At 59.3% G+C, this 13,436-nt stretch overlaps 2 protein-coding genes across 2 annotated transcripts; both read left to right on the top strand.

Moving 5' to 3' along the window:
- Window positions 1-208: 208 nt before the first annotated feature.
- Window positions 209-3,633, top strand: ZNRD2 (zinc ribbon domain containing 2). Its single transcript, XM_038411546.2, has 4 exons — window positions 209-426; window positions 1,017-1,168; window positions 2,528-2,612; window positions 3,067-3,633. Exons 1-4 carry the CDS (start codon window positions 330-332, stop codon window positions 3,444-3,446), a joined length of 714 nt encoding a protein of 237 aa, XP_038267474.1. The 5' UTR covers window positions 209-329; the 3' UTR covers window positions 3,447-3,633.
- A 2,138-nt stretch (window positions 3,634-5,771) lies between these two features.
- Window positions 5,772-10,008, top strand: FAM89B (family with sequence similarity 89 member B). Its single transcript, XM_038411547.2, has 2 exons — window positions 5,772-7,109; window positions 9,229-10,008. Exons 1-2 carry the CDS (start codon window positions 6,855-6,857, stop codon window positions 9,511-9,513), a joined length of 540 nt encoding a protein of 179 aa, XP_038267475.1. The 5' UTR covers window positions 5,772-6,854; the 3' UTR covers window positions 9,514-10,008.
- Window positions 10,009-13,436: the final 3,428 nt, after the last annotated feature.

The raw sequence follows: 13,436 nt of genomic DNA, 5'->3' as shown, positions 1-13,436 counted from the left end.
TGAGCTGGCCCCAGCCGCCGGGTGGGGGGGCGGCAGGCTGGATGCTGGGGATGGAAGCCAGGCGTCCTGGCTCCCGTTGGTTTGTGAAGGCGGCAGGCCCCGGGGTGGGGGGGTCCCTGGAGCTGCCATTTCCCGCGGCCTGGGAGGGGAGGAGCGAGGCCGGCTCAGGCAGGGCCGGTCTCGCGCGGGGGGGGGGACGGGACGGAAGCCAGGGGGCGGGTCTCTCCGGCCGCAGAGGGCAGAGCGGCGCCTCGCTTCCGGGCCGGTGGTCCCCGTCCCCAGCTTCGCCCGACGTCACTTCCGTCGCGGCACGGAGTCCGCTGCCCCACATGGAGGCGCTTCCGGCCAGAGCGGGAAGGGGCTGGCACGGAAGCGGCGCGGCAGCAAGGGCGTCCCGAGCGAGCAGCATGGCCCTGAACGCGGCAGGTACCGCCTGGGGGCGGGGCAGGAGAGGCCGGGGATGGGGCCAGGGCTGCCCTGGCAGGAGGGGCGGGGGATGGGGCCAGGGCTGCCCTGGCAGGAGGGGCGGGGGATGGCTTTGGGGGGGGAGCTGAGCCTTGAGCTGGGAGCAGGAGTGGGGGCTGGGGGAGCAGAGGAAGGGGCAGCCCTGCCAGAGCTGGGGGCGGGCTTGGGGAGCTTGGGACATAAGGGGCTCTAGCGGGGTTGCGGGGAAGGAGTGTGCTGTCAGGGGGCTGGTTCTGGTGGGAGCTGGCTCCCCAAGCAGTGCTAGAGCAGGTGGCATCTGGCAGCAGAGGGGAGGGGGCAACACAGACCCTATTTAACTGCTTCAGCCCAGCTCAGCCTCTCATGGGCGCAGTGGCACCGTCCCTTCTAGATGGGCAGAGCTGGCATCACTGCAGATAGGCATAGTGCTGGGTGAGGGATCACTGTATAAACATCTCCTGGACCCTGTCCCAAAGATGGCTGCATCTCAGCGTCAGGGATGGTGTCCCTGCGCTGACAGCTTGCAAGGACGCTGTGCAATGGCTTTGCCAACTTCCCATTTGCTCCCTCAGGCAACGATGATGGGAACTGGGAGCCACCTTCAGAGGCAGAGCTAAAGGTGATCCAGGCACGGAGGGAGCGGCAGGATAAGATCAGCAGAGTGATGGGCGACTACCTGCTCAAGGGGTACCGCATGCTGGGGGAGTGCTGCGAAGAGTGTGGGGTATGAACCGGGGCCTGTGCAGGAAGCCCAATAGAGGGCACTGAGCTCCAGGCAGGAGCAGAGGGCAGTGTGTGGGCCCCCAGCTATCCATCACTAGCTCTGCAGGGAGTGTCCTAGGCCAGCTCCATCTCTTCTAGCCTGGGCTGATGCCCAAGTGTGCTGGGATCCAGCAGGGAGCAGGCTTGGGCCAGCCCTGTCATATGGATGGGCCTGCAGGTCTGATCCGGGGGGGATACTGGTCTGGATGGGCCCATTGGTCTGATCTGGGAGGTGGAAAGGGTGGGATACTAGGCTAAGTGGGCCCATGAGTCTGACTGAGGGGAAGGGGAGGCATACTGAGCTGAATGGACCTCAGTGCCCATTGGTTTGGGAGTGGGAGCTTCCATCACCCAGCAATGAGGGGGAGAGTTCCCTCCACCCCCACAGCTTAGGATTCTCCCCTTCCCTTGTGGACTATTCCACCCACCATACTACATTGTGTGTGTGTGTGTCCTCCCGCACTCCAGAGCAGGATAGGCTGTAGGCCAGAGGTGGGCAAATTACGGCCCGCGGGACTGTCCTGCCCAGCCCCTGAGCTCATAGCCAGGGAGGCTAGCCCCCGGCCCCTCCTCCGCTGTTCCCCCTGCCATGTGGGCAGCACTCTGGGTGACTGGGCTGCACACTCATGCAGGGCAGTGTGGCAGCATGTCTGATTCTGGCCAGGCGGCGCGGCTGCCAGACATGTTGCTCTGAGCGGCATGGTAAGGGGGCCAGGGCCAGGGGATTGAATATGGGGCAGGGAGTGTCAGGGAGCAGGGGGCAATTGGATAGGGCAGAGGTTCTTGGGGGGGGCAGGGGACGGGGAACAGAGGAGGTTAGATAGGGGGTGGGGTCCCAGGGGTGGTTGGGGCAGGGGTCCCCAGGAGGGAGTGGTCAGGGGACAGAGAGCGGGGGGGGGAGTTCTGAGGGGAGCAGTCAGGGGCGGGAAGAAGCAGGGGCCAGGCTGTTTATGGAGGCACAGCCTTCCCTACCCGGCCCTCCATACAGTTTTGCATCCCGATGTGGCCCTCAGGCCAAAAAGTTTGCCCATCCCTGCTGTAGGGGAAGTTGCAGTAGCCCAGGGCCGTGCAGTCTCGTCCCTTCCATAGAACGGGGCTCCCAGCCCTCTGGGAGACAATTCCTGGTTTCACGCTTTTCCTTTCCTCTCCCTCCTTTTGCTCCCTCTTTCTCATCAGAGGCTTGGGGGTGGTTCTAGTCTGCCCTTGAGTTAGAGCTGGGGAGCATCTCTGGTGTGTCTACCCCCCTCCCTGCATGCTGGGACAACCCCCTCTTTCATTGCTGTTCCCTGAAGTCCTGCACCGGGCTGTCTCTCCCTTACAGACCATCTTGCTCCAAGACAAGCAGAGGAAACTTTACTGCGTGGCCTGCCAGGAGCTCAACTCTGACATCGACAAGGACAACCCAGGTACGGTCCTTCCCAGCGTTGTGCTGTCGGCCAGGGAGGTGTTTGAGTGGCATGGGAATGGGGGGACTGGCTGGCTCAGGGGCCATGGAATGGGACATGGGGCCTTTCCCCTCTAGGGGCACCAGCTCTGATCTAGTGCTGGGCACTGCCTAGAACCTATCTGGCATCCGGGCTCCATCAGGCCGGGCACTGCACAGAGCCACAGTGAGAGAAGGTCCCTGCCCCGAATTGCTCACAGTCTGAGCAGAAACAGGCACCGAGAGGGGAAGGGACTTGCCCAAGATCAGTGGCAGTGCTGGGAATAGAACCCAGGCATCCTGGCTCCAAGGCAGTGCTCCATTGCCTGCCCTCCCTCAGTTTAGCTGTGGCTGCGCCCCGTGTTGCACACTGCTGACCCTGGAGGCAGCTCTGGGACCTGCAGCTCTGACCCCATCTGTCCTCTCTCTCTTTCCAGCGTTGAACGCCCAGGCGGCCCTGTCCCAGGTCCGGGAGCGCCAGCTGGCCTCCACCTCAGAGGAGGCTGTGCCCCTTGGGTACCTCCCAGCCGCCCACCAGCAGCCCCACGTGCCGCGCCCAGAGCACTGTGAGGGGGCAGCCTCGGGACTACGAGCTGCTGCCACTGCGGCTGCCATACCGCAGGCCCGGCCTGCCCCGACGCCTGCCCTGCCTGCTAGCCCCCTGGCTGCCGCAGAGGATGCCATCCTCCAGAAGCTGGGCTGGGCCAGCCAGGAGCTCCAGCACAGTGCCTCCATCGAGCTCAGCCTCCAGCTGTGCAGCCTCATCCGCTCCTGTGCTGAGTCCTTGAAATGCCTCAAAGAGCTGACCCCGCAGTGAGTCGCCCATGCCAACCCCAGCCTCCTCAGGGGCAGTAGCCAGGCCCCTCAACACTGACTACACCTGGCAGAGCCAGCCTGAGAAGGGGTGAGGACGCCCCCCAGAGACTCTGTTTCACCAGCCCCCTTCAGCTGGACAAAGATCCTGTTCTTTGTCTGTAGCTTCCCATAAAAACTCCAAAATCTTGTGCAAGACTCAATCTGATAATTGGAGGTCAGGGTGACCCAAAGCATCAGATCCACAGAGATGTCAGGCTGGATCTGACCTGGAGAGGCGGGATTCTATGCTGGATGGGTCATGGGTCTGATCCGGGGCAGGAGGAGCATATGAGGCCATCCCAGTTCTCCTTTGTTCCATTGTCTCTTGGTCTCACCCAGGCAGCTGTGGCAGGGGCCATGGAGCAGGCATCTGTCAGGCCTATTGTAATATTGAGACAACTGCTATGCAGCCAGGATCCCACTGGGCAGGACTTCCTGCCTGTCATGCCCTGTCCACTGCCCAATGGAACTCATGATGCTGGGAGAGAGGACAGGATTCCTGACTGCAGCACAGACAGTACCTGGCTCCAATGTCCCAGCTCACCACTAGGGGATTGCTATGGGGGTTCAGTAGGGGGCACTTTCCAACTGCAGCCAGTACTGGTCCAAATGCCCGAGCATGGTGCTAGAGGATGCTTCACTGCAGGGAGTCGGGAGGGGCCTCGGTAGGGCACACTCCCCTTCATCAGTGATCATTAAATAGCCCACTGGAGTTTCACCAACAGTCGCAGCATCCACCCCCAATTCCCTAAATTCTTCCTTGCATTGAAATCCTCCTTTGCTTCCTGCTGGTGGTTTTAAGCAATGAGTGAGGCGGCCACACCTCAGCAATGGGAGAGGGACCCCTGTGTAAACATCCTCTCTGCCCCACCCTAGAATCGGCCACATCTCAGCACCAGGCAAGCGACCCTGTATAAACAGCCCCCACCCCAGAGGCTGCTGCATCTCAGTACCCTGCAGAAGGGATTTCAGGTCAGGTCACGCCATTGTCATGCCCAGTGTGTGACCCCAGGTCATACACCTTGACCTGTGGCCTGAGATGTGGGCATTGAAATTGACTGAGATCTGATTGTGAAAAGGGGAACACACCGTTCAATGAGCTTTTTCTCTGCTCTTTGTGATTCCTTAGTGCAGATTCACAGACTGGTTACTAAGGCGAGTCACCAGCTTCCTTCTGAATTGTTTTGTGACTCACCATTACATATATGCACCCTCTCCCCAGCACACAACCCTAATTCCAGCCCTGTGGGGGGTGGGGGTTGGAGAGTGAGCTCACCCTGCAGAATACCCGGAATGGCGTGGGACCCCCACCCCGTCGGCCAGACCTCACACACACTGCATATGCAAGGTCAGGGGCAGAGTGATGCACTGTTCAGAAGGGCATCCCCCATCTGATACCGAATACAACCAAGTCCTGTTTTGTCTCAGTACCAGATGGGGGACAAACCACCCAAAAAGGGGACTGCCAGTTCAAAGGCAGATGTGTGGCCTCCCTGCACTGCAGCGAAGACTCCCATACCATAGCTGGACTCAGCTTCCTGCTCTGCTCCAGCAGTTGCCACCCGGTGCACAGGGTTGCAGTGCCACTCAGGTGTGGCCGAGTGCTGCCCAGACCCTGACTGGGGGAGGGGGGAGCATTGGTCTGAGCGCTCCCAAGACTCTGACTGCAAGCTGCAGGGCCCTGCTTCAGGCCAGGCGCTGCCCAGACCACAATTGAGAATGGGGGGCCCCCATCGGGCTGGGTGCTGCCCAGGCTGAGATTGGGCATCCCTTTGGGCTGGGCACTGTACAGTGAGAGACAATCCTGCTCCCCAAGAGGTTACAGTCAAAACAGCCAAAGTAAGGATTATATTGCTATGTGACATGGGAAACGGGCCAAGAGGCAAAGGGCCTTGACCAAGGTCACACTGCAGGTCAGTGCCAGAGCCAGGGGTAGAACCCAGGAGTTCTGACCCCCATCACTGCCCCTGCTCTCAGCCTGGAGTTCCCTTCCAGAGCTAGGAATAGAACCCAGGAGTCCTGGCTATCAGTTGGATGGGGGCGCGGGGGTAGCAGGCTGGAGGGGCCCAAGCGTCTGAGCCGGGGAAGAATCAGCTTTTGGGTTTGGGACGTGTCCGATCTGCCCCCTCCCCCCAGCCCTGCTGCTAGCTGGGGCCGCTGTTTTTCTCCAGCTAAGCGGCTTTCTCCACCCCACCCCCCAGGCGTCTGGCCAGAGGATTAGCATCCTAGGGCCAGCCTTCCCTGACGATGGGCCCCACCGCAGCCCTGGAAAGAGCCTGTTGGTGGAGGCAGGGGGGGAATCTCATCGCATAGTCCTGTCCCCCATCCCCAGCCCCGGAGAAGCCAGGGGCCTGTTTGCCCTCAGGAAGGGGGTCTCCCTGTGCCCCAGCTGCTGTTGCCCCTTTAAGCGCGCGGCAGCCTGCCCCCTTTTGGGAAGGGGGGGTCTGAAAGGGACCAGGTGGGGTGTGGTAGCGGCAGCAGAGCAAACAAAGGGAGACCGGCGCAGGCAGAGCCGGCTCGGGGGCACGGATTAGGGAGCCCGTCAGCTGTTGTGAGGCTGCCACGCCCCCCCTTTCCCCCCCCCCCCGGTCGAAGGGCTGCAGGCCCTGGGGGGGGACCCGGATTCCGGCCTCCCCGCGCCGTTGGGAGTGTGGCTGGCCAGCATCGCCGCCACTCCGCCTAAGAAGTCTTTCTCTATCCCTCCATCCACCCCTGACCGCGCCCCCCACCCGCGCCCCCCCGCGGCTCCGCAGAGGGGGGGGTTCGGGGCCGGGAGCCCGCGGAACAAAGGGAGCAGGAAGAGACTCCAGATGGAAAAATAGCGAGCTGGGAAGCGGAGGAGCGCGGATGGCCGCGGGAGGCGCCTGCGCCGCAGGGGCAGGAGGCTTGAAGATGAGCTGCCCTGAGATCCTGGGTGTTGTTGAGCAGGGGCTCGGCCGGCCCTTTCCTAGCCCCCAGGGGTGGGGGAGCGAGGCCGGCATGCACCCCGCCGCCCTGAGCTGCTAGATCAGCCTTGGTCTGCACTAGGCAGGGCGCTGCAGGGGCTGGCTGGCAGAGCGGGGAATCGGCCCCTTAGAAAGCTGCAGGGGCACAGCCACATCCCTGAGGGCGTACGGCCCCTGGGCAGGGGTTGCTGGCCTCCAGGACGGTCCTACTGGGGCATAGTTAGCTCGGTTCTGGCTGACCCTTCACAGACATTGTTTGGGAGCCTAGTAAAAGAGCCCTGTCCCCGACCCCAGAGAATCAGGCTTTGGAAGGGGACAGAAAGGGAGATTCCTGTATAACCCAGAGTGGCCCAGGCACACCTCTGCCATTGGCTGGGCTTATTTCCCTAGGAGCTCTTTCTTTCTTTCCCCATCTCCTGTCCACGATGAACGGCCTCCAGCCACCCCAGGACTGCCTGGGGGGCAATGTCTGCTCCATCGAAGGGCTCCCCCCACTTCCCAAGGGCCTCAGCGGGATCCTCAACTCCAGTGGTGGCTCATGGCGTGAGATTGAGAAAGTGTACAGCAAGAAGACACGGATCCAGGACGACCTGAGCAAGTCACGGGCAGCCTCTGAGAAGCTGCTGCGGAGCAAACCGGCCAATCTGGACTCGGCGCTGGCCATGCTGCGAAAGGAGATGGTAACTGCGCCCCTGCTCCCCATAGCACAGCCTCTCCCATGTGGCACAGCCCCTCTGCCCTCCCATGAGGTTCCCCCGGCTTCCGATGCTCCCTTAGCCAGGGTGGGCCTGCTGGGGTCCCTGGGGCAGCAGACAGTGTGTATACATGTTTGGGGGAGGGGGAAAACTTGCTTCCCAGAGCTCAGGTCCTTTGTTGGGCTGGGGGATTTCGCCATGTCTCACTGCGAGTCTCACCATTTTCGGTGTTGCTCTAGAAGCCCCGGGCAGGGAATTGTGGGAGAGTTGTCAGCTCTCTTTGATTAGCCCTTGTCCACACCCCAAAGTTGTCCTGCTCAAACAGCTCTGGACTAAAGTACAGCAATGCCTGCTAGTGTGGATGCAGCTATAATGGGATAAAGGTGCTAATCCCAGGATAGCTATTCCTGATTGAGAAGTGGACTAAACAAAACTAGGCTAAGGCACCTTTATCCCTGTATCACTGCATCCATGCTAGGTATTGTCCTCCTACAGCTCTACGGGTGTAAAATCACACACCCACCCCAACTGACACGGTTGCACCCTGACAAACAACACCAGCTAGTGTGTAGCTCTTCTTTCCTGGGGAAAAGCTGGAGAATGTGGCCAAGCTACAGCTGTCCCCCTACCCCCACCCCAGGGCCCCAAGGCAGCAGGCAAAGAAATAAGACCCACGATTATATATTTGGGGACAGGGAGTGTCTGGCTTACAATTTTTCAATTGCTTGGGGTTGGCATGACTGAATGTGATTGGCACCAGGGTCAAAATGTCTCTGATTGTGTTTGTGTCTATGTGCATGTGTAACTTTGTATTGGTGTCTCTATATGCGTATGTGGAGGAAGTGTATACAACAGCATGTGCCTCACATGCATGTGGATATTGTGGTGTGTGTGTATTGCAAATATCTAGCATGTGGGGGGTGTAAACAGGTGCATGTTTGTGTACCTGTGTGTGTAGCATTGTGTTGGGTCTGGGCTCAAATGCATTTGTTTCTGTGTGAACGTCCATGCTGTGTATAAAGTGTGTTCTGTACATCTTGTGGATATTCTCTGGCCTCTGCTATACAGGTCAGCCCAGATGATCTAATGATCCCTTCTGACCTTGAAAGCTATACATCTCTGTGTAATTAGTAGTAGTAGTAGTAAAATGAGATTGTGAGGGGCCTAATGGAGGTTGCCCCATTGAAGACAAGTTGAGGGAGGCCAGGCTGAATTGGGCATAGACGTGTCCAGTGGGGAGCCCCGAGGATATATTGGTAGGATGGCCCTTGCAATGATTGTGAAGAGAAGATGACCCGGGGGAAGCCAAAGACTTGGGACATCAGATACATATTAGCCAAGATGGTCAGGGATGCAATCCCTCACTCTGGGTGTCCCTAACTCTCGGACAGCCAGAAGCTGGGACTGGAGGACAGGGGATGAATCACTCTGTAATTGCCCTGTTTTGTTCATTCCATCTGAAACATCTGGCATCAGCCATTGTCGGAAGACAGGAAACTAGGCTAGATGGACCATGGTCTGACCCTTTATGACCATTATGTTCGTATGACATAGACCAGATATAAGCAGAACTTAGAGAGATCAGTTTGCACAACAGCCAGATGTATGATCATGGGGTTTGGAAGAAGAAGGCTGTAAAGGTCACCAACCCTGAATAGGGAAGTAGCAAGAAGGAAGAAGAGGAAGAGCACTAGCATCTAGGAGCCCTCATCATGGAGCAGGCCCCCATTGCGCTAGGCATTGTACAAACCCAGATGAAAGCATGTGTGCACCCACACTGCCATGCTACTGTGAATGTGCACTGTGTTCATAGAATAAACATGTGGTGATAACTGTGTGTACAGGCCCTGACACACACTAAATAGTGCACACATGCTGTGAGTGTCTATAGGTATGAGAACACATACACAGCGCAGGTCTCATTCCTCCCAGCAGAGACAGCCACACTGTTGGTGGGGTGGAATAGCAGGCAGTGGAGGTGTGGGACTGAGTCACTGGCTGACCAGTGGGGCTGTGGGTTGGGACTGAGCCTGAGGGGTACCAGGGAGCCATGAGAAGGAACAGATCCAACTGTGACAGACCCTCCCGGTCCCTATCCCCCCAGGTGGGCCTGCGCCAGCTGGACATGTCCCTGCTGTGCCAGCTGTGGTCGCTGTACGAGTCGATCCAGGAGTACAAGGGGCTGTTCCAGGACATGTCGTCGTCCCTGCACTCCGAGGGCTCCTACGCAGCTGAGAACGGCTTCTCTGATGAGGATGATGAGTTTGAGGTGGAGCCGCCGAGCCCCGATGTGCGCAAGGAGACCCCACTCCTGGGCCGGCTCAGCCTGCCTCAGCCCCAGAACTCCCGTGACCAGTGGCTGCAGGACTCCTTCCACATCACCATCTGAGCCCCACGGCCTCCACAGCCTCACCCCCTTTGGACGTAGTAGCATGTGTAGCTGGGAGCGCCCTACAGCATTCCCTGCTGGGAGAGACCAGGGCTGGCGTAGCCTGGCCCTCCCTCTGCAGCCAGCACTTGTTTCTGCCCTGCTCCCTACAGCCCCCCCTGCTGGGAGAGACCAGGGCAGGAGTATCTGGGATCTACAGCCAGCACAGCCAGCAAACCTGCCCCGCTCCCTATAGCGCCCTATGTGGGGAGAGGCTGGGGCAGTGCATTTTCCGACATTGCTGTGGGTAAGATCATGTTAGCAGTTTTTAGTGCCTAAGCCATGAGCCAAAAATGGCCACTTTAAAGATATTTAAAAAAAAAAAATTAAAAACATTTGACACATAGGGGAAAAAAAACCAAACCCTTCCAGAAGTGGGAGAGATGAAATGTAATATATACAGTGTGTTGGGGCTCAAACCCCACCAGAGCTGTGAAATAAATCCTCAGAAACTGACTCGGCCGTGTATTATTCCAGTACCTAGGAGTGGGAGTCAGGCCTTGGGAAAATAACTGCAGCATTTGTGTCGGACCCACTGGAATTCTAGTTTTGTCCCCCCACTCTCACTGGCCCCACAGGGTAACTGACAGGACCAAGAGTTACCTGGTCCCCCTTCCAATTGCCAGCTGGGCCCATTGGAGACTGCAGGAGGGGAGGGGGATGGAGAACCAATCCCAGCAGCTGAGGAGGAGAGTGGCATGTGGAGCACAGGGCAAGGGGAGTCATGGAGGGGTCCTGGCAGTGGGGGAGGAGGGCAGCATAGGGCAAGCAGCCCAATGGGAGGGGTCCCAGCAGAGTGGGAGGAACATGGGGAGACAGACTCCAAACCATGGTTTCATCTTTCCTTGTCATGGTGTGATTTGGGGGCTGATCTTGTGGTGTTTGAATGTTTGGGGTTGGTGACGCCATGTTTTCCCCAAAAAACTCAGCAGTTGCTCCTGCCCCACCTCCTTGGGGACAGAAGGGGCAGGGGTGTTGAACCTGGCAGGCTCTGTGCACTGTTTAATTTGTAATGAAAGAGATGCCAGGGCTCAAGCAATCTTTTTACTTTCATAACTGACATGGCAAGCCCAGAGGTCCCAGGGCTATGAACGGTCAAGCCCAGAGGTCCTGGGGCTAAGAACTGCCAAGCCCATTGGCTGAGCCCTGGCAAGAACTGTCTTGGAGAGAATTCTTGCAGGGACTATTCATGGCCAGCAGGCGGGGCCATGGGTCTGAATTTCAGAGATGGGCTCATGGTTCCATTAGCAGGATGTGGGGGGCGGGGGAATCCTATCCCTCCAGGCCCAGCCACTCTTGGTGTCCATCCCCCCCAGCCGATTGAGGGGACACTGGGGTCCCTGAACCCTCAGTCCCATGCTGTGTCCAGCTCCAGTCGGCAGGATCTCCACACACAGTGGCCTTGCCAGCCCCACTTCCTCCTATTCTCACCCAGCAGCTCTGGCAGGAAACCCCCTGCAGTTGGGGGGAGGACAATTCTGTGGGCCTGTTATCCTTAGCCCTCCCCATCCCACTCCAGGGAGGGAGTCGGGCCTCACAGCAGGGCCTGGGCCTGGCTGGACTGTGGACAATACATCCTACCCCAACCCTTCTCCCAGCTGTGGGGCAGCTGAGTGGTCTAAATTATACCAGCTCTAGAGCTCTGGGAGCATGGAGGGGTCTAGTGGGTGGGCTGGGAGCCAGAACTCCTGAGTTCTAGTCTCACCTCTACGAGCACAGTGAAGGGCTGGGGATCAGGTTTCTACTCCCCTTTTGCTTATTTTTTTTTTTTGCCCCAAATGAATCCGGAGACCTCCGCAGGCTCCAGGATGCCCATGGCTGAGTGCCCTTGGAGCACACAGTGCACCAGTCTGTTCGTTTGCCCTGCCTCCTGTGCCCCCTAGTGTTCAGCAGTGTGTTCTGCAGCTGCCCATCCCTGCTCGGCTGTCAGTCCCCAGGTTTGTGCCCCCTACCCCGGAATTGGAGGGTGGGGTGGGTAGAGGCAGACTGGGAAGAGGCTGCCAGTTCTTCCCAAACTGACAGCCCATCCCCTCTCGTGCTTCCTTCCCAGCTGGGGTGTGCATGGCTAGAGGAGCCCAGCCCTGAAAACGGATCACTCAGTGTTTGGCAAGAGAAACTACAATGGAAAGGGCCTGGGTGGGTTTGGGAGTGCATCCCTGGGGCTGTCGGACAGGAGTGAGGGGCACCAGCAGGGCTTGGGGGAAGGCCCAGGGTTGGGGTAGCAGGGGCCTGTGGGACAGGAGTGAGGACCAAGATGTGACACCCTGGTTCAGATGCAGATTCTGATGAGTAAACTTTGAGGTGGGGACTGGTGATTCAGCCGTTGACTCAGAGGCAGCTGGTTTTGTATGGGGCAGCGGGGACACAGGGTTGATGGGGGCATTGCCCCCCCCTCTCCACACACACACTTTGGAATGGTCATGTCAACCCCTGGGGTGGCGGGGGGGGGGGTGGAAGGCTCATCCCATATCCTGACCTGTGTTTGCAGCATGGCAGGAGTCCAGGATGGGGCACATGAGCTCACCATCAACTGCCTGTGGCTGTCCAGATGCCCTTACATGTGACACACACACAAGTGACAGGCAGATGTGTGGCCACAGGCTTGCGCACCCGTGTGTGGCCATGCATGAGTAATCACAGGGGAGCCAAGGGGGAGGCCTATGTGCATGTGGGTTGTATGTGTGTGACCCTGCCAGGCAGGGATCCTTGTGCCAACACCTGTGCTGGCGTATGCACATTTGCAGGAGGCTGCGTGTGGCAGGAGGCCCCTGCCCGGGGCTGGGGGAACTGGCTGCTCTCTGGGCCTGGAAGGCCATTTCTAAATTTGGGGTGGTGAATTTTCCACCCCAGAGCGCAGGCGGCTCTGATGCCAGGACCCAGCTCGGCTTACTGGGTATTTATACCCGCTGAGCCCACAGGCAGCTATGTGAGCAGGGGGGTGGGGGTGGTTCTGTGGGGGAGGGGCAGGGGGGTTGGGCTGGGAAAGTTACAGGGGAAGGGAGGGTCTGTCTCCAGTCTAGTCTTACTTGTGATCCCCAGTTGTGATCCTCTCCCCCCACCCATGCTGTGTCACCTCCCCTGCCTCGCCCCCCCCCAGGACTGAGATAACCTAGTTCCTCAGGGAAGTAATGATGGGGGGGCACATATTGGGGGGATGTCCAGAGAAGGTGGCATAGGAGTGCAGTGGGAATCTTTTAACCACCTCAGATCTATTTACCCCGTCTCCCACCCCCACAAAAACTGTGCCCCTCAACTGTGAATCCCTGAGTGTTGGGGAGGGCAGCTGCTGTCCACCTCCCAGGCTGCCCCCCATCTGCACCTCCCCCACACCATCAATCCCTCACTCTTCCCGTCCCCCCTCACTACCCCCACTCTTTCCCCCTCCCCTCCATTTAGCCCCCCTCCCCTTCTCCCCAAATACCCCCACCCCCAATGTCAGAGCTCTCCCTTACCCCCCAGACGACGTTGGGCTAAAGCGACCACCCTGGTGGGGCGCATTTCCAGTAAAGGCCCCATTTACCCCCAGCCCCGCCCTGCCCCCTGGCTGGGGGGAGCCGGACTCGCGCCTTTCTCGACTTCTCCTTTCGGCCCCTTCTGCTTCTAGTTTCGTCTCCGCGCGAACTTCCTGCGCGGGGCGAGCCCGGCCCAGCCCAGCCCAGCGCTCACCCCCGGCACCCCGAGTCCCGGGGAGGGGCGGGCGGGATCCAGGAAGCGCCGACACGGCCGACAGGCGCTGGCAGCCTGGCACGGCTCCCTCGGCCCCTCGTTCTCTCGCAGTCGCCGGAGTTTTCCCCTCTCTCCCTGTCGGGCTCGGACACGGGCACCGAGTTGGAACTGATCCGCCCGGCGTCTGGCCCGGGGGCAGAAGAGCGGGACCGGGGCGA

The sequence above is a fragment of the Dermochelys coriacea genome, chromosome 7 (assembly GCF_009764565.3).
Source record: "Dermochelys coriacea isolate rDerCor1 chromosome 7, rDerCor1.pri.v4, whole genome shotgun sequence".
Lineage (NCBI taxonomy): Eukaryota > Metazoa > Chordata > Testudines > Dermochelyidae > Dermochelys > Dermochelys coriacea.
Note: the sequence above shows the minus strand (reverse complement) of the source record. Positions and strands in the feature narration are given on the sequence as shown.